Consider the following 22,604-nt stretch of genomic DNA (forward strand, 5'->3'; position numbering starts at 1 on the left):
TCTTGATTTCAGCTTGTGCTTCTACCAGCCCAGCATTTCTCATCATGTACTCTGCATATAAGTTAAATAAGCAGGGTGACAATATACAGCCTTGACATACTCCTTTCCCTATTTGGAACCAGTCTGTTGTTCCATGTCCAGTTCTAACTGTTGCTTCCTGACCTGTATCCAGGTGTCTCAAGAGGCAGGTCAGGTGGTCTGGTATTCCCATCTCTTGAAGAATTTTCTCCACTCATGTGAGATGAGTGCAATTGTGCGGGAGTTTGAGCATTCTTTGGCACTGCCTTTCTTTGGGATTGGAATGAAAACTGACCTTTTCCAGTCCTGTGGCCACTGCTGAGTTTTCCAAATTTGCTGGCATATTGGGTGCAGCACTTCCACAGCATCATCTTTTAGGATTTGGAATAGCTCAACTGGAATTCCATCACCTCCACTAGCTTTGTTTGTAGTATTGCTTTCTAAGGCCCACTTGACTTCACATTCCAGGATGTCTGGCTCTAGGTGAGTGATCACACAATCGTGATTATCTTGGTCGTGAAGATCTTTTTTGTAGTTCCTCTTTTGTTTTCTGCCATTAAAGTGGTATCATCTGCATATCTGAAGTTATTGATACCTGTCCCAGCAATTTTGATTCCAGCATGTAAGTCATCCAACCTGGCATTTCTCATGATGTACTCTGCATATAAGTTAAATAAGCAGGGTGACAATATACAGCCTTGATGTACTCCTTTCCCAATTTTGAACCAGTCTGTTGTTCCATGTCTGGTTCTAACTGTTGCTTCTTGACCTGCATACAGGTTTCTCAGGAAGCAGGTAAAGTGTTGTGGTATTCCCATCTCATTAAGAATATTCCGCAGTTTCTTGTGATCCACACACTCAAAGGCTTTTAGCATAGTCAATCAAGCAGAAGTAGATTTTTATTTTGGAATTCCCTTGCTTTTTCTATGATCCAGCATATACTGGCAATTTGATCTCTGATTCCTCTGCCTTTTCTAAATCCAGCTTATACATCTGGAATTTCTCAGTTCATGTACTGCTGAAGCCTAGCTTGAAGGATTTTAAGCATAATATTGCTGGCATAGAAGTGAGTGCAATTGTATGGTAATTTGAACATTCTTTGGCGTTGCCTTTCTTTGGGATTTAAATGAAAACTGACCTTTTCCAGTCATAAACCATCTTACAATTACAGCACTCTATTTTAAGCTGGAAACAACTTAACTTTGATTACATACAAATAGTCTACACTTTTCCTTCTCTTCCTCCACACCTTCTGGTGTCCACAAGCTAGCCAGTAGGATCTGAAGCTGGCGTTGAGATCTGTGTGCCAGCGCTGAAAACCGGTTCAGCTATGTTGATTCCCTCAGTTCTGGTGGAGTGAGACAGAAGTGGGCCTCCTGGGCAGCATCCTTCAAGCCCTGGGCAGTTAGGTGCTTGCTTGCACTCACTTTCCTTGTGGGAGAGACTGTGGGCTGAGGGGGTCTCTCTTAGCACCAAGCTGTGCTGGTTTGGGTGAGGGGTAACACAGGTAAGGTGAAACTATTCTTCCCCTCTTCAGTGTATCCACTCTTGGATTTTTTTGCTTCATCAAGGTGCTAGGACCTCTAGCTGGATTCCCGAGCTCTCATAAAGGTATTCTCATCTGTGGGTATTTTGAGAACTGGAACCTACTAGTCCATCATCTTGCTGACATCTCTTACATTTTTTAAGATGAAATCTTTGACCACCTAGAATTTGTTTTCACTTAAGATGTGAAATAAGGATACAAGTTCATATTTTTTTGCAATCCAAGTTCAAGTAGTTAACTACTTGTTTGAACACCATTTGTCAGTAATGCATCTTCCCCCCAGAGTAGATTCCATTCCCCCCGCCCACCCCCGCCCTGTATCTTTGGGCTGTCTAGTCTTTTCACTGCTCTGTCTGCCTACTCTGTGAGCCAGTACATTTTAATTCTTTTAGCTTTGTACTGTATTTTAATATCTAGAGGGGCCCATTTGATAAGCATTTAATCTTTTTCAGAAAACAGAATGGAGGAGGAAAATGAAGGCACTGCAGGAAGAGCATGCAGCTCAGAAGAGAGAGGTAGGTCTCACCGGACTGTCTTGGGGAGCCTGGTTTCCCATGACTTCCTCTCATCCTTCAACTCCCCATCCTTTGCCCCCTGCCTTGAACTGCTTGGCAGATATTTTATTGCTGATACGGTTCCCCGTTGCTGACCCCCGTCAATACACAGAGGGGTCAGCTGCCCAGAGGGCTGCTTCCCTGGCTGGGAGCAGGAGCCTCAAGGCCTTCTCTTCTGAATCCAGCACATCCTTTCTCCATGGATTGCTCTTCAGTGACTGCTTAAGGCTCTCTAAGTAGGGCTGTGCTATAAAACTCAGAGAATTGCCTGGTCATTCAGTGTTTGGGCCCTCCTTTGAAACCCCACCCAGGAGAGATCCGGGTGGTTGTGGACCTCAGCGATAGTTCAGGGGCAGCTCAAATGGAAGGATTCAGACACTGAGACCAGTGGGGAGAGAGCAGTAGTCCTCAGGACAGAGAAACCAGCTTATATAAAAATGTCCCTGAGGAGAAGGCAAGTGGAAGAAGCCAGTTAAGAAGAGCCCTAGGTTCTGCTTCAGAAAGCTCAGAAGGTAAAGGTGCTTAGATCTGAGTCTGGTGCATGATGGATGGCCCCCCATTCAAGTGGTTCCCCTCTGATAAGTTTATCTTTTTAAAAAAATCTTTATGTATTTATTTTTTGGTTGTTCCATGTGGCTTGTGGGATCTTAGCGTCTCAACCACTGGACCACCAAGGAAGTCCCTGATAGGTTTATCTTATTTGAAAAATTGAAAAATGGGAAATGCATTCAAGTTTATTCCAAAGAGCAGAAGAACTATATTAAGGTACATGGAGTAGTCTCACTTCTGCTCCATTTCCATCTACCTATCCCCAACACCCACCCCACAGGTGACCACTTTTATTGCTTTCTTGTATTCTTCTAGAGGTTCTTTATGCAGAAATAAGTGGTGTCATTTTCTCTCTGCTCTTACATCAGAGGTGGCTTGTAACCACATTTCCTTCATTTTTTGTCTTCACCTAAAAGCACCCATTTGATGATTTTTGAATGACCTCAGCTTACCTGACTGTCCTTCCGTGGGTGACACAGCTGACAGAGAGCCTTTGCCCTGAGCTTAGGGGCCTGCACTCAATTCTCACTTCTCAGGTACCACTTAACATGTCCTCAAATAGGAAGGAAGTCAGTCTTGTTAGAAAGCTACTTGCCCAGGTCTGGAAACCCTCCACCTACTTCAGGTGAAGCTCCGGCCAGCGTTTGCCTGCAGGTGCAGGTCCTGCAGGCAGTGAGCTCTCAGAGGTCCCTGCAGACATGTGACTGACCGGCCACCCTGTGCCACCAGCTGCAGGAGCAGAACGAGAGGCTCCAGGCTACCCTGTCTCAGGATCAGAGGAAAGCAGCCGCCCAGGCCCAGCGCCAGATCCATGCCCTCCGCACCCAGCTCCAGGAACAAGCCAGGCTCATTGCCTCCCAGGAGGAGATGGTAGGCGTGTCCCTCCTCATAGGCGTGTCTCTCCTCCCAGTCGGGACCTGGAGCCATAGACCCCTTCCCTGTGAGGATCTCCTTAGAGTCTCTTGGACTTGTTGGCTCCAGTCTCATTAGTTAGGGTCTCTGAGGAGAGGGAAGAGTCTTCAGACTTGAGGGGCAGAAAGCGATGAGGATGACGTGACTGCTGTCCTTAGGGGCTGTGTTGGTGGGTTCACAGTACCAGCAGAGACCATGTGAATGCCAGCGCCTGGTTAATACTTTGTTTATTCCTCCATGTAAACCTCACTGCTGCCTTTCAAGGTAGACATTACCTTTTCCCCAGCTTCCTTTGACAGATGATGAGGCAGGCTGCAGAACTTAAGCACCTCGCTTGAGTCTACACAGTGCATGTTATAAATGACAGGGGTGAGAGTCAACCCTAGCCAGGTAGGTGGAATGTGAAGCCTGTGCTCCTTTCGCTGTGTTCTCAGACACATTTCTTAACTAATTCCTTTTTCATAAGTTAACAGCCTCTGAGGAGGTTGTTAGATAAGCTAGTATGACGAGAAGACATCACTTACTACGCACCCTTCTTCTAAAACCACCCCTCTGACTCTTCATCTAATGTGGACCATTCTCTGCCCAGTCAGGGTGCAGCTCCCCGTTCTGAGCCCCAGGTCAGTGGAGACGTGTATCTGTCCCCAGCTGGGCCCTGCTGTGGCCTCAGGTCCTTGCTGTGAACCACCCTCCCCAGAGCTTTCCTGGGCGGAACACCTACTGTCACTATCTAATCCACTGATCCTCTCGCTATTTGTCCCTTTCTGTTCTTCCAGCTGTCAACATATCTAACCCACTTCCTTGCTGCTTTTCTTTTTCACTACTTCCCCTAACACATTTAGCTCTTCAAAGCTGTGGCTGCCTGGAGGTTTCCTCCTTTTGTTACCAGAATTCTTATTTATAGTTGTTTCAGTTAGGAACCTACTGGCTAAATATAACAGAATAGGTTAACCGGTGTTTATTTTTATTGTAACACCAAAAGAGGTCACACTTGATTTAGCAGCAACATTATGCCATTGGAATTCTAGACTGTTATTATTATTATTTTTTTAATTGCCATCTTTAGCATATTCCCTGGTGGCTCAGATGGTAAAGAATCTGCCTGCTATGCGACAGACCCCAGTTTGATCTATGGGTCAGGAAGATCCCCTGGAGAAGAGAATGACAACCCACTCCAGCATTCTTGCCTGGAGAATCCCATGGACAGAGGAGCCTCATGGGTTATAGTCCATGGGGTTGCAAAGTGTCAGTGACTGAGTGACCAACACTTTCATTTTCACTTTAGCATATTGACTTAGGCTTGACTCTGATAGTTGCAGAATGGCTGCCATAGCCCCAACCATCACAACCATATTCAATGGAGAAAGTTGATGAAAGGCTCTTATCAAGGCTTCTACTTATATTTTACTAGTCAAAACTGTGGAAACTATAGTTGTGAGGGAGGTTAGAAAAGAAATAATTAGCTCTATACTTTCTAGGATAGAGGTAAGCAAAGGAGGAATGGAAATGGACGTTGGATGAATCATTCATCAGTAAGTGGTGGAAAGCGACTCAGGCCTAAGCCGAAGAGGAGATTTGTCATAAGGTTCAACAAGGTCTCTTAGAAAGCTCAAGGCAGCGGAACAGCTAAGTCTAGGAATAAATTGAATCCAGAGACATGAAATGTGGTCAAGTCATTGCTCTGTGATATGTCTCTGTTCCTTCTTCTGTAACTGTTTTGATTTTCCCTGTGAAGGTCAGCTTCTACTCCATGTCTGCCCCACGTGGCAAAAGAAACAAACAAAGAAAATAAAAACTCAAACCAGTTAGCTGCCCAGAGCTCTTGAGTTGACATGTTACCAATCCAGAATTCTCTGCCCAAACCTGGACAGTCAGCTATGGCTGTGGTGTGGGGGTCACAAAGTTACAAGGGGCTGTCCTGTCTGTGACTATGTAAACCAAGGAAGAAGAGGCACTTCCTGGAAAAGAGGGGTTGAGCAGAGAGTCAGTAGCTGTTCACATCATGCCCCCTTACCCCCAGGGGGCACTCAGCTCAGAGCCCACATCTCAGGAGGGGCAGCTCCCTTGAGGTTACTTGTGTGCTTGTGCCCCTCTGCTTGCATGGGGTTCCTGTCCTTCAGGCCACAGTCCCTCTCTGTAGAGGGGCCTTCTTGCCTCCCCACCATGGGAAAATGGAGCATGGTGCCAACCTGATTACCACTGTTCAGTCTTGACGCCATGCCCTCATATCTGCACAGCAGGAGGTATGTTGCAGGGCCAGGGCAGAGTATTCTGAGCTCCAGCTCACAGTGGATGGTGTGGAAACACTGGCTGTCCCTTCTTTATAGAGCTAGGCAGCCCCACCGCTCACAGCAGAGCCCCCTGCTGCCTGTAACCTGCTTTGTTCCATGTCTTTGCAGATGCAGGCCATGTCTCTCCGGAAGGTGGAGGGTAAGTCTGTTGTCTTGGACTCTCCTGTCTCCTGTCTCTCCTGCCTCTGGTCCCCTCTCCTGTCTCTGTCATGCTATACCAGTCAATGTATAGGATGAGGATGGTGGCAGCTGCTCAGGGACCTGTGGCATCAGGCTCTCTGGCTGGACAAGGGAGGGTGAGAAGATGCTTGTTTCTGGGATAGACAGGGCTCCAGCCCAGGTTCATGCTGAAGGCATTCTGTGCAGGTAGCATGGTTTCTTGTCTGGCCTGCTCTTCTCTGTAGGACGGTGGAGACATGAGGTGGGGTGAGGGGTGAGAATCCTGGGCGGGAGGTGATGGATGGAGAGGCAGGGCTCATGAACAGGCTCTTTCTAATTCACCACAACTGTGATTCAGTTCCATCCAACTTTACCTTGTTTCCATCCTGCAGCAAGTTGACCCCAAATCTCTGTGAATATGCCTGTCTAGAGTCTGCCCTCCTCGTCTTATGTGCGTGCTTCTTAGTGTGCATGTCTGACAGATGAGGTGCTGATGTCTAAAGGGCGACAGTAACCTATGGGGGACCAGCCTGCTTGGAGGACCTGGCTAGCCCCTTGTGAAACCTTCCGACTCCACCCCACCTCTGCTGCCCTATGCCTGTAGCTTCCCTTCTGCCTTTTCTGGCAAACCCACACATCTTCCCAGCCTCTGCCTTGAGGTTAGATGTTTCCTTTGCAGTCTTGCAACCAGTTTGGAGAGGCGCCGTTCTATGGCTGTGATCTGAGTGCTGGGGCTGGGGCGTGTGCGTGTGTGCTCAGTTGCGCAGTCACGTCCGACTCTTTGCGACCCCACCAGGCTCCTCTGTTCATGGAATTCTTCAGGCAAGAATACCGGAGTGGGTAGGCCATTTCCTACCCTAGGAGACCTTCCCAACCCAGGGATTGAACACGCATCTCTTGCATCTCCTGTATTGGCAAGCCAATTTTTTTTTTTTTAACCACTGAGCCACCTGGGAAGCCCAGGGCTGCGGTGGGCCATTAATGAGAGCTGTGTGTCATAGACTTCAGATCCGTTGTCTCAGCACTTTGTCCCCACACTTTAGTGTGGGGCAGGTATGACTGTCCTCACTTTCTAGAAGAGCACATGAGGCTTAGAGAAGTTCAAGGGCTTCTGTCATGGGCAGCCAGTGAGGGGCAGGGCTGGAATGTGGATTCTGATCTTGCTGCCTCCCAGGTCATGGTTGTGACCACTGCTTCGTCCTGCCCCTGTCTGCTGGAGGACCGACTCGAGTCCTTGCTGTTTCTGGCCTGCACTCACATGCTGTCCTGGCTCTTCTCTGAGGTGGGGGTGGGGCCCAAGGCCCTGGAGATACTAACTACTGCTGCTCTCCTCAGGGATCTGTGAAGGCCCGAAGGCTGTGGACACAGATGAGGACTCTTCCGAGGAAGGTGAGGCTCCGATTTCTTCCCTGGGGGCTGCCCTCTTCATTGTTGAGTTTGTCTCTACTTAACTGGATCTGGCTGCCTGAATCTGGGTGCAGGGAACTAGGGATATGCGGTAAATATTTAACCACCCGCTGCTTGTCAGGCACGTGACATGAAGGCACACATGTGCAACCTCCTGGTTCTCCCTGGCTCGGAGAGGACCAGTGGCTTGCCCAGAGCCGCCTGCTGCCTCGCCCATCCCTGGTGCCAACCCCACCGCCTCTCGCCTGGTATGACCCAGAGCAGTGGATGTGGCCTCACTGTGTGGGCTTAGGTGACCTTTGCAGTTTTCTTCTGCGTGGCGAGCATGCAGCAGGCAGATCACACTGGCCAACCTGATGTGCAGGAATCCTCCTCGGTGCCCTCTGCGGAGCCCTGGGAGCCTGCCACTTTTATTCACTCTGTTCAGTGACTGACTCCGATTTGCAGAGCTCTCAACAGAATGTTTCCAGGGGATGCAAAGGAGAAGTGAAAAAAATAGACTCTCCTGGGTGAGTTGGGGAGGAGGAACTCCCAGGAAAGATCAGAGAGAGCTCACAGCCAGCCTGCTGACCAGGCCCGCACGCCCAGCCCTGCTGTGATGTGACAGTTCCAGAGTGACCCAACAGGTGCACTGAGGAACGGGTTTTATTTGTGTCACCAGAGAGTTCATCATGGGGTATTTTGTTGTTTTTTAATGTACTTTTGAGGCAGTCATCTATGCTTTTCGCAGAAAAAGCAGAAGGGTGCACAGTAGGTCTCCCTCCTGCCAGGCCATCCAGTCTCCGCCCAGAGATTCCATTGTTAATGGTTTGTCACGTTTCTTTCCAGAGACACTTGGTGCAAACACAGGCACGTCCATGTATGCGTTCTTTTCCTTTTTCCTAAATGGGAGCACAGTATACATATTGTTCTATGGTTGTTTCTTAACCATATTGGGGGTCATTTCTTATCCCTTTATATAGAGCTGCTCCATTATTTTTTCAGGACTTCAAAGTACTCCATTGGATGGATGAACCAAAATTTAATCAGTCCTCTGCCACTCTCCCACCCCAGTGCATTTAACCTTGGAATATAGTAGTAAAAATAAGTTATGCAGGTAACCCTGAGTAACACAAGGTCCACAGTGAGGATGAGCCAAATCCTCCAGTGGGGCGCAGAGTTCTAGGAGGCGGTCACCGAGTGGGGGGACCCCTCCCCACCTCCTCCACACCCCATCCCGTTGCAGGGAGGACCCAGACCTTGGTCAGACTCTGCTGTTCCTCTTCACTTGCTTTTCTACTCTTCTAGTGTCAGACCAGCAGAAGCAGCATCCCCTGGGGACTTGGCTAGAAATGCAAGTCCCAGGCTGCACAGACTGAATCAGAACTTCTGGGGCAGGGCCTAGCCATTTCTGTCTGCACCTGCCCTCCCGGGCATTCTGATGCTTGCTCAAGTTTGAGGACCTCTGTGCGTCCCACAGCTCTCTGCAATGGTCGCACACTAAATCTCCTGGGCTGCTTGCAACTCTGGAGGAGCAACCGGCCGCCTGCTGCCTAGATCACCACACGTGGGGCAGGGCTTCGGGCAGCAGCAGTACACAGAGCTCCAATGCTGATTTCAATATACAGCCCAGTTGGGGCTCATGCCCTGTGCAGACTCAGCAGAGAATTGACCCTGGGGGCGAGGGAGGACCTATTAAAACACAGACTGCTGGGCTCCACCTCCTAACGTTCTGCTTCAGTCCGGTTGAAGTGGTGGAGTAGGAAATGGCAACTTCCCTGGGGAATTCCATGGACAGAAGAGCCTGGTGGGTTACTGTCCATGGGTTGCAAAGAGTCAGACACGGCTGAGCGACTAACTCACACACAGGTTGGAGTGGGGATCTGAGAATCTGGGTTTTTAATAAGTGACAGGTGGCTCCCGTGCCATGGCTTACACTACACTTTGAGAACCGCTGCTCTAGGCCAATTGGTCTTCAGGCGTGGCTGTTGTTAGAAGATCTGGGAAGTTTCACAAATAGATCTTAAGGCCTGAGGCTAACCCTCCAAGATTCTGATGTACTTAGCTTGGGATGGAGCCCAGGTGTTTCAAATAAGCAACCAAGGGATAAGATTACTACTTGACTTTGGGCTCCTTGAGGGTTTTCTTTCGTGTCCCCAGTGCTGGCCTGTTCACACTCATATTACTTGTCAGTAGGCTGGTCCACCTCTAACCACAGTGGCCCCTGGCATTAGACCTGAAGAGCACTTCTGGGAGGTCTACCCTGACTCACCCTGGACGGCCCCTTTATAGCAGTAATCACATTGTATTTTAATTGCCTGTTTCGTTACCCTCTGGGTCAGTAGGTCTTCCCTGGTGGCTAAGCGGTAAAGAATCAGCCTGCAATGCAGGAGTTGCAGGAGACGCAGGTTTGATGCCTGGGTCGGGAAGATCCCCTGGAGGAGGGCATGACAACCCACTCCAATATTCTTGTCTGGACAATCCCATGGACAGAGGAGCCTGGTGGGCTACAGTCCATGGAGTCACAAAGAGTTGGTCATGCCTAAAGCGACTTAGCACACATGCACACTGGGTCAGTATTTCTTAAGGAGTGGTCTGTGGGTCACCTCCATCAGAATCATCTGAGCAAGTAAAAATGCAGATTCCAGGGCCCTTCTCCAGATCCGTGGAATCAGACTCTGGAAGGTGGGGCCACAGAATCTGTACTTTAAACCCATGCAATTCTATTGTGTATAGTTGGAGGGAGAACACCTGATTTAGACAGTAGACTCTAGGGGAGCAGGCAGCTGTCTATCCATAGTATATATGTGTATACATATATCATGAATGTGAATCAAATCATTATGCTGTGCATCTTAAATGTATACAGTGCTGTATGTAAGTTATACTCAATTTGGGTGGGGAGAGAGGGGAGGAAGAATGGAGCCCGGGGAACAAGCTGCTGTTGAGAGTCAGAACCCCAAAAGTTCTGAGTCAACCTGGGACAGGACTGATCCAGATCTTGAAGGTCCAGGGGATGAGGATCTCAAAGGTGGGTGGAGGGTCTGCTGCTGTGATTCCCAGAGGAACAACTTGGGGATGGACCCTCAGGTGGGGTCGGTGGCCCTGGGTCATAGGCTGGAGACCATGACTCCTGGCTGGGTGCACTGGGGCTTTGGGAGCGGAGGTTCTGGGCGCCCTGGCTGACCTTGGTGGTGTCTTGTGCTGCAGAGCTGGAGGACTCCCACAGCGGACAGCAGAAGGTGCTAGAAGCCCTGAGGCGAAACCCCACCTTGCTGAAGCAGTTCAGGCCAGTCCTGGAGGACACCTTGGAGGAGAAGCTGGAAAGCATGGGGATAAAGAGAGTGAGTTCCGGTACCCCTGTGGCAGGGCCGCACCTACCATGTGGACGCAGGGCGTTCTTAAATCAACAAAGGGTCAATTGTTCTTTATAGTGTAGGCTTATTCATCTCGTTCGTTCCCGTGGGGCACCCCTGGTGTCCGGGAACGTAAACCCACGCAGCTGGCACTGTGATCTCTTCTATTTCCTCCAGTGGCTTCCTGAGATGTCATCCCGTGTCCTGACCTCTCCGTGCTCTCCACTTACTGGCTGCTTTCTCTGTGTCTCTATTGCTTTTTCTTTGTTGTCGTTCACATATTCAACAAATATTTATTGAGCACCTTTATGCTAACTGTTGTACTAGGTTCTGAGAAAACTGGAGAAGGAAATGGCAACCCACTCCAGTATTCTTGCCTGGAGAATTCCATGGGCAGAGGAGCCTGGTGGGCTACAGTTTATGGGGTCACAGAGTCGGACACAACTGAAGTAACTTAGCACACATGCATGCTGAGAATACAGCGATGAATTAGAACTGAAAATTTTTTTTTCATGGAGTTTATAGATGGTAGGAAACTCAGATACTAAACAATGCTTTTCCAGAATTTAATAACTTAACATTGTGAAATGCTCTGCAAGTGAAGTATTGGATACTATAAGAATGAATAATAAGGGGATGTGCCTTAGTTTGAAGGTCCAGGTCTGATGGTGGACATTAAGTGGACAAGGGATTCCCTGGTGGCTCAGATGGTAAAGAACCCACCTGCAATGCAGGAGACCTGGGTTTGATCCCTGGGTTGGGAAGATCCCCTGAAGGGAGTGGCAACCCACTCCAGTATTCTTGCCTGGAGAATTCCGTGGACAGAGGAGCTGCCTGGCGGGCTACAGTCCATGGGGTTGCCAAAAAACTCAACTGAGTGACTAATACTTTCACTTTTCATATTGATATTATTTTGACAACTTACAATTAGATAGTCTTGGTGGAACTATTGAACAAGATGTCCCGTCTTCTATTGGACAAAGGGACCGTATTTTCTGACAAGAGGAGTTTAATCGGCTCAATCTGGCCTTTGGAGCGGTGAAGTGTCTCTCATCAGTAGCGCCCTTGACCATGCCCACTCAGCAGGTGGCTGTGGGTGGAGCAGGCTCTGAAAGCCCTATCTGGTACAAATTAATATTTGAACACCGTTGTTTTCTCATGCTCCTGTTCAACCAGAGTATGGATATTATCATTAAAGGCATCAATGAAATCCATGATTAAAAACACCCACCTTATTACTAAGGCAGCTGGAAAATCACATCATTGAGGATACTTTGGGTATAGAGTAAAATAAGAAAAAAACCCAAACACCTAGGTTTAATTTAGCAAAGATGCCCCTTAATCATTGACTTTTTTCAACTACCGCTCAATCTAACTTTGGCCTTATGTTCAGACTTGATTAAAACATTTCTTCTAATCTTAAATTATTCCTCAAGGGTGGATGTCAAAAGCCCAAGAAACTTCCATTAAGTGTTGGAAGGGTGCCTGGCTTTGATTTTTTGCAGTTGATGTTTTCAACCATTGTCAGCCACGGAGGACAATGTTTCTGGCCAGATGATGATGCAAGTACAGAAAGGAGCAAGCCGCGGTCTCCCACAAGGATAGTGGAGAGGCATGTCCCGTCTCAGCCTGTATGCTTGATGTTGATAGAACTGTGCATAGCCCCTCTGCATCATCTCTCTGCTCGTGCTTTGCTGGGGCTCCCAAGCCCTAGCCCACCTCACTTTCAGCAGCCTGCTCGCCCCGCCCTGATGCTCAGCTCATCTCTCCCAGAGGCACCAGCACGGATCCCAGCGACTCCCAGGCCAGCAGCAGGTGTGAGAGGCCGAGGGAAGGAGGAGGGGAGCCCATCTCCAAAGGGGACCTCTGTGTATTCCAGGATGCCAAGGGAATTCCCGCTCAGACCCTCAGACACCTGGAGTCCATCCTGCGAGCCCAGCGGGAGCAGAAGGCCAGGAGGTTTTCTGAGTTTCTGAGCCTGAGGGAGAAGCTCATTAAGGAAGCCACCAGCAGAGTCAAGGACAGACAGAGGGACCGGGCCCCGGTGTCCCAGCCAGAGGGCGAGGTGCCAGGTGAGCTGGCAAGAGGGCCTGCTTGGGACTGGGAGCTGGGAGGGTTCAGGCTTGTGTGGAGGAGGGATATAATCTCTGTCCTCATCGGGGTGTTGCCTGTTGCTCAGAAGGTCCAGACAATAGGGCTCTTGCAGGTGGCTGAGTCCAAAAGACCTCTGTTGGAAAAACAGGGTCTAGGGGTGGGGTGGTCACCCGGGTCCCTCAGGGAGGCAGAGGAGAACCAGGGCCATTGTCCTTGCTCAGACACAAGGCCTCCTCAGCAGCTCAGTTCTGCACTGTTTTGCTTGTTTGGACCACAGGCTGAACTTGGCTCCAACAGAGTGTTGTCAGCACAGGGGCTCCAGATGGAAGCAAGGATCAATCAAATGGAATATTCTGCCCTAGAGCAGTGGGAGGGCATGAGAAGCTGGGCCAGTTCAGCAGGCAGACATATCCTCAGAGCTCAGACTCCTTCCCTGGGCCAGCCAGCTGCTTTGTCCCTGGGGGTTGTGACAAGGAAAGGCCCTGTGGTTCCTGTGGAAGACTGAAGGATGTGAGTGAGGACCCTCTGGTCTCTGTCCTCAAGGAACTTAGGGAGCAAGGGAATTGTGTCTTTGCACCAGGAGCCCCCATCTCTAGAGGGGTCCCAGATCCTCATGCAGGGCGATGCCCTAGCTCCTTGCAGTCATGGGAGTATGTGGTCAGAGGAGGGTCACTTGTGTTATCTCCTCATGTCCAGGCAGACCCAACCTGAGCTCTTTGTGCAAAGGAAATTTCCAAAGTGTGGTCCACACATCTCTGGGAGGTATGCAAGATGATTTTAGTTATCCGTACTTTAGTTATCTGTTATTTGGTACATGAATCAATAATTTTAAGATTTTAATCTTTATTTTTCTTTATGTACATTGGAAAAATATTACTAACATAGCAACCCTGAAAGCTCATGGAAATGATTACTTGGGTAAGTATAAAGTGGGAATTTTATGTTTAAAAGTGGTATCATTTTCTATAAAAATGTTACATAGAAAACAGGACAGTTGGTATGAGAATATGGTAAAAATTATATCAATGGTCTGGGTAACTCTGTTCTATTTGGTTTAAACACCTGACCTTAAAATCGCTAAGGAAAGGATAGTTTTCAGATTCACACAGAAAGAAATCTCAGACCGAAGGAAATTTGTCACAAAGCCCTCTGCCTCAAATGCTCCTTCATTCCTAATTTGTTTAATTTAGTGCAGTATTTACTGAGGTGCAGTATTTACCCTGGTTTGATTCCTGAGTCGGGAAGGTCTGCTGGAGAAAGGTTAGGCTACCCACTCCAGTATTCTTGCCTGGAGAATTCCATGGACCGAGGAGCCTGGTGGGCCACAGTCCAAGGGGTCACAAAGAGTCAGACATGACTGAGAGACTTTCACTTTTCCCTTTACTGAAGTTGATCTGGGCCAGGGCCTGCCCCTCAGCTGGAAACCAGCCAGAACTAGGTGATGTGATGGGGCCCAGCACAGGCCGGGGCAGCTTAGAGGAGAGGGGACAGGCCCTGGGGCTGAGGGCTGGAGGGGTGGATGGAAGCCCCTCCTTGTCCTGGTTTCCAAGAGAAGAGAAAGGCTTCTTGCTCTTGTGGTGCCACCCCCTCCCCCAGCGCTTGTGCCTGTGGTCCCAGAACCTGGGGTGGAAGCATCCCTGCCCCCCACTGTCTCTCTCCCCTTCCCTGGGGCGGGGTGGGGGGCTGTTCCTTCTCAGGGCCCGTTACTGACCTATGGGATGAGCTCTGTTCTCTTGGCATTTCTTAGGCCGCTTTCTGGCTCTGCACCCCCATGTGCTCTCCTTCTAGTCCTCAGGAGTGCTGTACAAATGCGCACCTCCTGTCTCTGCTCAGACCATGCCTCTTTTATCTGGAGGCAAAGGTGGGGGATGTAGTCTTGTTAGTGGCAAAAGCCTGAGATTTGGGGTGACTGACCACCTGGGTTGGCATCTGCCATGGATTCCCATGGAATCGTGGGTCTTGAGCAAGTTCCTGAAGCTCTGGAAGCCTGTCTGGGGCTAAATGGATGTTGGATGTAAAGTGCTTAGCTTGGTCTGTCCACTGTAACTGTAGCTATTATTATTTTCCCTCAGCAAGTTTACTTTAACAAGTTGCCTTTAGGTTACTCTTTCCTAGAAGGCCCACTTCTGTGTGAATGCATCCTCCGAGAGTAGTGCATTTCAAACACTTTTAACTTTGAACTACAGTAAGAAATGCATTTTATGCTGTGGCTCAGTCCATACTTTGGAGTTTCATGAACCAGTACTTACTTTGCCTCCCTGTGATGTACTTTCTCTGCTCTTCTCTTTGCATAAAAAAATCGTGGGTCCTGCAGAACAGCCCCACTCCCCGCCCCCACCACAACCCGCCCCCACGCTTGACCCTCCTGGTAATTGGGAAGAGGGAGGGGCTGTGTCTGATTTCCTGCCTTGAACACTCCAGCTACAGGCCCCTTCTGGGAGGAGGTGTATGGATCTTGACAGCCCACGTGGTCCTACAGTGCCCTCTGGTGGCATCAAGGCCTTCCTGCAAGGCTGCCTGAACTCCAGTAGCAGCCGCTGGAGTTGGGTAGACAGGGTAGGTGGCCTTGGCAGGGCCAGCTTCTCGGATTGTGTCAGGGGTGGGCTGCAGACACGCTGGGCCTCCTTAGACCTGCTGCCTCCCCTGGGTCTCCTGGAATGATGACATGAGCCCGGAACACCAGCTGCTCTCCTGGTCTTTGATAGAACCTGGTGCCCAGGCTTGGCTGGCCGTGGGATACTTGGGGTGGGGGAAATAATTAAATCTGCTGTGGTAATAGCAGTACACTGCACAGAGTGACTTGTTCTTTTCCAGTGTGTTGGAGCCTCTTTCTGCCTCCTCTTGGGCTTGAGAGTCCAGATGGATATGCCCTGAAACGCGTTCTTATCTGTGTTTCTAGTCAAAAGCCAGCAGAGCCCGCTGGTCACCAAAGAGGTCCAGCCAAAGGCCAGGACCCTGCATGTGGCACAGCCATCCAAGCCGGCAGAGCCCCCTGTGACAAGTCTTCAGAGCCGCAGCAGCCATAGCCTGGGCCTGGCCCCGGGGCCCAGCCCTACTCCTCGCTCCAGAGCATCTGGACCCCCCGGCACCCCTGCTTCCCCAGGGCCTGGGCTGAGGTGAGCTGGGCTCTGCATTCTCACAGGGTCCGTGGTGTGACTCCCACCCTGTCCTGGGCCCCGCACTGGCTTCTGCAGACAGGTGAGGGGCAGAGAAAGAAGTGAACAGGAGGGGCCTCAGGTGGGGTCCAACCCATGAAGAGACTGGAGTCCCTTGCTCCTGGGACTCCAGGAGCCAGGCCAGAGCAAACCTCCCCTCCTCTTACGACTCATCCCCAAGCCCCAGTTGCCACCCTGGAGGGGCTGGGTCTTCATCTTCTAACAGAGGGTGGCTGCCCCTCTCCAGATGACTCCTGGCTGGTGTCTGGGCCCAGGGGTGCCAGGGGCAGGACTGGCTCTGGGCCAACCAGCTTGCAAGTGGTGAAGTGTGGCTTTGACCATCTTCCTTCCAGCTCACGCACTCCTCATTTCCTCTCCTTCTTGACAGTACGCCCCCGTTCAGTTCTGAAGAGGACTCGGAGGGAGATGCTGGGCCGCGTGCATCCCTGCAGCCCCCGAGAGTTCCTTCGAGGGTGGGGCCCCGGCCACAGGATGACTGGGACTGGTCTGACACCGAGACCTCGGAGGGGAGTGCCCAGTCCCCTGGCAAGGGCTCGGGCGGGCTGGCCTCCTCAGGTGAGGAAGGTTTTCTTATAAGACTGTTAATGAGGCTTATAGCTTCTGGGCTTCAGTTGCATTTTCTAGCCAAAGTTTAAAGAATATAGAGCTTAGGTTTTGTCTTTCCAAAGGCAGAAAGTGGACAAGCTGGGGGGTAATCCCAGTTCTGTGCCATCTGTCAAGTCTACAGTGTCATGAATTCTGTGGAACTTCATCTTGTCCATGGCATGGTCCCAGCCTGCCAGCCCATCTAACCCACCAGAACCAGATCTCTGGAGAAGAACTGACGACCTGCCAGGTGGATGATAGGGTGTAAACATCTAGGAACTGGGAATGTGGAGTCTTTGAACACGCTTTGGGCTCTGTCACTTGCTCCCTGTGTGCTGGTGTGGAGAGTTTTGGTTCCTGTGTTGTAAAGGGAGGTATCTGGATAAGATGAGTGATGAGGGGCAAGGAACATAGTATGAATATAATAGACCCTTAACTAACTGGTTTTTAATCAATCAGTGAGCCAAGGGTCATCATCACTCTGGACCTCTGCTCAGGCCCCCAGACATTTGAATCCTGGAAGGCCATGGCTGGCTCCCTGCTTCCTGGCCAGTCCTGAGGTCTGAACATCCACCTTGCTTTCTCACACTGAAAATGTAGTCACTGCTTAGCCCCCTTCCTGTGAGGAGTTCATAGAAAGTGGATCTGGCCCCACAGCCCTGAGCGAATTTATATTGATGATATTTTTTCATTTCTCTGTGAAGATGTTGGAGGAAAAACTACACATTAATCTTGCAGTTCATGTACCGACTGAGCAGCGGTTCCTCCTGCTAAGAGGAAAGGGCAGCTTGCTAAGCTGCTGTGCCCAGCTGTGCCCTTTAGGACATAGTACATTTCTGGATGTTCCAAGGCTCTCTTCCCCGCCCATGCTGGCCTGAGCCTCTCTCTCTTTGCCTGTCTTCTACTGCTTTTGTCTTTCCTTTTTCCCTTCGGACTCTTCTCCATGCTCCCTTTATCCACACTGGACCTGGGACGTGACCCATGGGGATGATGCTAGTCATACTCTGGTTGCCTTCCAGGAACACTGGTGCAATCGATGGTCAGAAACCTTGAGAAGCAGTTGGAGGCTCCAGCCAAGAAGCCTGCTGGAGGGGTCAGTCTGTTCTCAGTGCCCAGTGCCGGGCCACAGAGAGCTGCTGTGCCAGGAGGAAAGCCCCAGGTAGGCTGGAGGACCTAGGAGGCTCCCCTGCAGTCTCCTACCGAGCCAGCTCGAGTTTGGGGCCCTGGACGGGGCCTGAGGGAGGGCCCGTGTGTGACACTACAGTTGCCCTCCTGCCCCTCGCCTCCTCTGCCCCTGCAGGAGTGGCACGATGCCCACTCTCCAGTGCTTGTTGTTCGTGTCCCTTGTTAACATCGAAAAGCCTCGTGGTTCATTAGATGAACCACTGCTCAGTGGGTTGTTTCTCCCAGCCACGCACACCCCCACTTCTGGCTCTGATGGGGCCTGGACCTGGCTTTGTGCCTGGCTTCCAGCAGTAGCTGCTCTATTCGGGCTCCAGCTCATCCCACAGCCAAGCTCTCCCCTTTCTTCACTCCCCGAGGACCCCAGCGCAGGACTGTGTGCAGAACAGACTGCTCCACAGTACACAGTGGGGATATTAGGCACCTTTGTTCCAAATATCCATGGCCATTTCCTCATCACTAAGAATGTCTTAATGGCCTTGCCTCTCTCCAGCTCCAGCTGCCATCACATTTATCGCTCAGATGCTCAGCATCCCAGACCATTCCTGTTAGGATGTCCTTGCCACCTCCCCTCTCCCCATAAGGGAACCACTTCTGTATTCCTGTTGTGTTTTCTTAGGCAGAAACATTTCTGGCTCTTGTAATTTTACCCTCCCTTCTCAATCAGAAAGATGCATCCTAGGATGACCTATGTTATTGCTCTAAAATTCAGAAATAATGGGCAATCACTTTTTGGTTTTTCCCAGAATACACCTCCCCTGGCAACCCCGACACCCACCCTGTGCTATGGGATATGTTCGGTTTATTATGTAGCTCATGTGTGTTTGTGAGTAATGAGTCTAAATGATTCAAAATGTATTCAAAAAGAATTCATCGTCAGTTGTGAGAGAGCACCAACTGCCCAATGCAGGTTGAGGCACTGTCCAGAGCCTGCTTGCCACCTGGGGCCCTGGAGGTTTCTGATTGGTTGTCCTTACGTTCCAAGGCAAATGGTCTGGGCACTGAGAGCTCAGGTGGGGGTGGGGTGACCGTGATTCTGGTTCCGGGACAGCCTGGGAGTTTGGCCCACTCTTGGCTCCCCTGTTGGCCCTAGCTCAGACCTTTTCCAGGCTGAAGGATGCCTGCACTTGGAGTTCCCCTCACGCACCTTTGGTCAGTGTTTCCCAGCCCTGGACCAGCAGTCTGTGGCAGGTGGGGTAGGTGCATTAGGCACTGGTACGTCAGCTCAGGAGTTTGGAGAAGTTAAGTCCCTGGACTTCCTCACTGTGGGCAGTTCAAAAATCTGGACAAAGTTTAAATTTCAACAAGAGAAACCTGATCTTCTACAGGCCTTGGGGCTGGCCTCAGTGTGGCCAGTGGAATTTCAGGGGTGTTTTGCAATGGCTGTGACCCCAGGTCTCTGAAGCAGGTTCTCAAAGACATGGACATGAGAAGATGGGAGGAGTAGTGCCCCTCCTGCTTTCTTCCAGATCTGCATTTTCTCCCCACATCCGTCCTCCCTGGTCAGATGCATTTTCTTCTCCCCTGTTCTCCCTGCAGCTTTCTGAGGATGAGAGTGACTTGGAGATCTCTTCCTTGGAAGATCTCCCACAGAACCTAAACCAGAGAGAGAAACCGAAGCCCTTGTCTCGCTCAAAGCTCCCGGAGAAGTTTGGCACCAGCTCTTGGAGCCCCAGTCAACCCAGGGTCCCTGGCTGGTGAGCCCGCTTCTGATTCTGGCAGCCAGAGGACCAGCCTTGTCACCCAGCTGGGTGGGGCTGGCTCAGAACCCCCCATCGATGGGGCTGCTGGGCTTCTTGTCTTCCCCAGAAGCTGAGAGGTCTTCTCCTTGGACAGAAGCAGAGTAGAAGACAAATATGATTTCTCCCATCCCCCGTGAGAGCTCTGGCAGTGTCCCATGGGTCCCAGGGCTGAGAAAGGGTTGTAACAGGACCTTGAAAGAGCATCCTTAATCTACCTCCATGTTCGCTCCAGACTGAAAGGAGACACTTGGTCTCTACTCTTCAGCGTTTTGTAAACCTTGGCAACACTGTAGAGCTGGGTCTTTTATGGGGTCCTTTGGGGGACTTATGCCTGAGTCAGCCATTCAGTAATTGACCCAAAGTCATTTACTGAGGTCGTCTGGCCTCTTACTGCTGAGCCAGAGTGTAGGCAGAGATGAGGGGGGAGATGAAAAGTATGGGGTCATAACAGAGATTGGGGCATTATGGAAGCACAGACAGAGCCTCTCAGTGCAGCTGGGTGTGAATGTGGAGCGCTGCCTGGAGCTGATGTCCTCAGGACCTGCTCATGGGTGAGAGGGAAGGCGGGCCACCTGGCTGGGGCCTCATATCCCCAAGGGACCACAAATTAAGTTTTGATAATATTTCTAAAATTAGGTTATATACATATACATGTCTATAGTATTTTTTTAATGTAAAGAGCATTAATTTATTATATATAAACCCTTAAATACAGCATGTTTATCACTCTCTGGTATTTCTTCCTTGTTTTTGGAGCTTCAGCAGAGACTGGGTGGGGGCCAGAGCCATCTGTACCCCAGCTGTCAGTTTAGGACTTTGGGGTGAAGTTGCCAAGATGGTGGTGGCAGTACAATGGGTTTGTTGGGGAGTCACTCCTGTGAAAGGTGAAGGCAGAAGAAGCTGGATCAGGGCAAGTGCTCAAATGCAGTGCGGGTCTGACCCCCAGGAGAGGAGAAGAGCAGCCAGCAGGAGTGGGCAAGGGGAGGCCAGACCGCTGTGTAGCTGACAGCCCCACCAAGTCAGTGGGAGCTCCAGAGCAGGCCCAGCCCACCAGGGAGTCCCCACTGGGCAGGATGGCCAGAGCCAGGCACCCCACCCTGCTTGGCCATGGACTGCGGTGCCCAGAAGAGTGAGAACTAGTAGAGCAGCCATAGTTTTCCCTAAAGGGAAGCCCAGCCGTTCACCTCCAGGCCTCATGAGTAGAGGGAGCAGAGAGATGAGCCCATGAGCAGAGCTCATGAGCCCATGAGCCTATCCCTGATGCCCAGCTTCAACCCTTATCAACTCAGCTCATGGCCAATCTGGCTTCATCTGTCTTTTCCCACTACCTCGGGTCTCTCCCCAGATCTCCATCCGGGCTTCTTTTGACCTCTGGGTGGTAAGCCCTGAGGTTCTAGCAGAAAGAACTAGGGGAAGTGAGGAGGAAAGGCATTGCCGAGGCTAAAGGGGTCCGGGGGTGGGGAGGCTTGGGGGTATCATGGTACCAAGCTGTTCAGTGAGGCCAGGGCATGGTTTATGAAGGGCCTTATGTGGGACCCGGGGTCAGCCCACCTCTGCTGCTAGGGCGTAAATTCCCTTTGGGGTCTCATACCTTTGAACAGCTGAGAATATGTATGGATTATCCCAGTGACTCAGTGAGGAGGGGAAGGAAGGGGCAGTGAGTAGGGAGTGTTAGTGAGGTTCATCCCTTTCTCAGAATTCTGCCAACAAAGTCATGCTTTCCTATTCACAGGCTTTGGGCGAGGGAGGTTAAAAAAAAAAAAGATGTTTGTGGGGTCCCTTGCCACCTCCTGGTTTCCTGTAGCTCTGAGTGCACTACAGATGCCAGCTCCCCACATCACTGTGCACGCTGGGATCTCTGCCGCTTGTCCTCAGGGTTGTTTCTGATGTGGGAGGCTGCACGGACTACATGCAGGTACAGCCTGGAAGTGGCAGAGAGCTGACTCTACCAGGGCAGCCTGCACTCGAGGTGGAGTGGGAGTTGGTGAATAATTGCTCCAGCTTCCTGCGCTTTGGTTTGACAATTCGGAGGTTTATTCCACAGTTTTTCAAAGTCCCCAGGGTAGGTGAATCCCAGTTGCTGGCCTTTCTCCATCTGGTTTCACTTTTCTCACTCACATTTGCTTCTTGGGAGTACCTCTGAAATAAATTCACTTGTACCCAAATCTTTGCCTCAGGCTCTGCTTTCATGGTGACCCAAGTGAAATAGATGTGAAAGCCCATGTGTTTTCACACACACTGGTGATAATCACCCATGAAGAATGACTCTATTCCTGAATGTTCATAATTAAATTCTGTGTTTCCAAATCTGTTTTTCTACTTTGGAGACTAATGTATTAGTTTTTCATTTGCCAAGATCTGAGGAATTGATACTTTTGAACCGTGGTGCTAGAGAAGACTCCTGAGAGTCCCTTGGACTGCAAGGAGATCAAACCAGCCAATCCTGAAGGAAATCAACCCTGAATATTCATTGGAAGGACTGATGTTGAAACAGAAGCTCTAATACTTTGGTCACCTGATTCAAAGAGCCAACTCATTGGAAAAGACCCTGATGCTGGGAAAATTGAGGGCAGGAGGAGAAGGGGGCTATAGAGGATGAGATGGTTGGATGACATTACCCACTCAATGGATATGAGTTTGAGCAACCTCAGGGAGATAGTGAAGGATAGGGAAGCCTGGTGTACTTCTGTCCATAGGACCACAAAGAGTTGGACATGACTTAGCAACTGAGCAAATGCTGTTTACCCCTTCCCACTTTCAAATACATTGAAAAATTTAGGGGCAAGATTTATAAGAACTTTGGAACATGTGTATTAATCAGGGTTCTTGAGCTTCCCTTGTGGCTCAGCTGGTAAAGAATCTGCCTGCAATGCGGCAGACCTAGGTTCGATCCCTGGGTTGGGAAGATCCCCTGGAGAAGGGAAAGGCTACCCACTTAAGTATTCTGGCCTGGAGAAGTCCATGGATGACTGAGCAACTTTCAACTTTTCCAGGGAAACAGAAGCAATAGGATATAGATATAGATACAGATATAGATTTAACTACACAGAAGAA

General features: G+C 50.2%; 1 protein-coding gene across 4 annotated transcripts in view; it reads left to right on the forward strand.

The window, feature by feature from the left end:
• DZIP1L (DAZ interacting zinc finger protein 1-like) overlaps positions 1 to 21,710 on the forward strand; it is a 57,689-nt gene extending 35,979 nt beyond the window's left edge. For 2 of the 4 annotated variants that reach the window (XM_010858238.1, XM_010858236.1), the window contains 11 exons: positions 2,017 to 2,079; positions 3,397 to 3,537; positions 5,979 to 6,009; positions 7,365 to 7,418; positions 10,626 to 10,759; positions 12,651 to 12,843; positions 13,751 to 13,783; positions 15,765 to 15,981; positions 16,409 to 16,596; positions 17,646 to 17,785; positions 19,348 to 21,710. In XM_010858238.1, the coding sequence (XP_010856540.1) occupies positions 2,017 to 2,079; positions 3,397 to 3,537; positions 5,979 to 6,009; positions 7,365 to 7,418; positions 10,626 to 10,759; positions 12,651 to 12,843; positions 13,751 to 13,783; positions 15,765 to 15,981; positions 16,409 to 16,596; positions 17,646 to 17,785; positions 19,348 to 19,509 (1,356 nt within the window). In that variant the 3' untranslated portion in view covers positions 19,510 to 21,710. The other 2 variants (XM_010858237.1, XM_010858239.1) reach the window with 2 other exon arrangements.
• The last annotated feature ends 894 nt before the right edge of the window (positions 21,711 to 22,604 follow it).

The sequence above is a fragment of the Bison bison genome, unplaced genomic scaffold (genome assembly GCF_000754665.1).
Source record: "Bison bison bison isolate TAMUID 2011002044 unplaced genomic scaffold, Bison_UMD1.0 scf7180017864384, whole genome shotgun sequence".
NCBI classification, from domain to species: domain Eukaryota; kingdom Metazoa; phylum Chordata; class Mammalia; order Artiodactyla; family Bovidae; genus Bison; species Bison bison.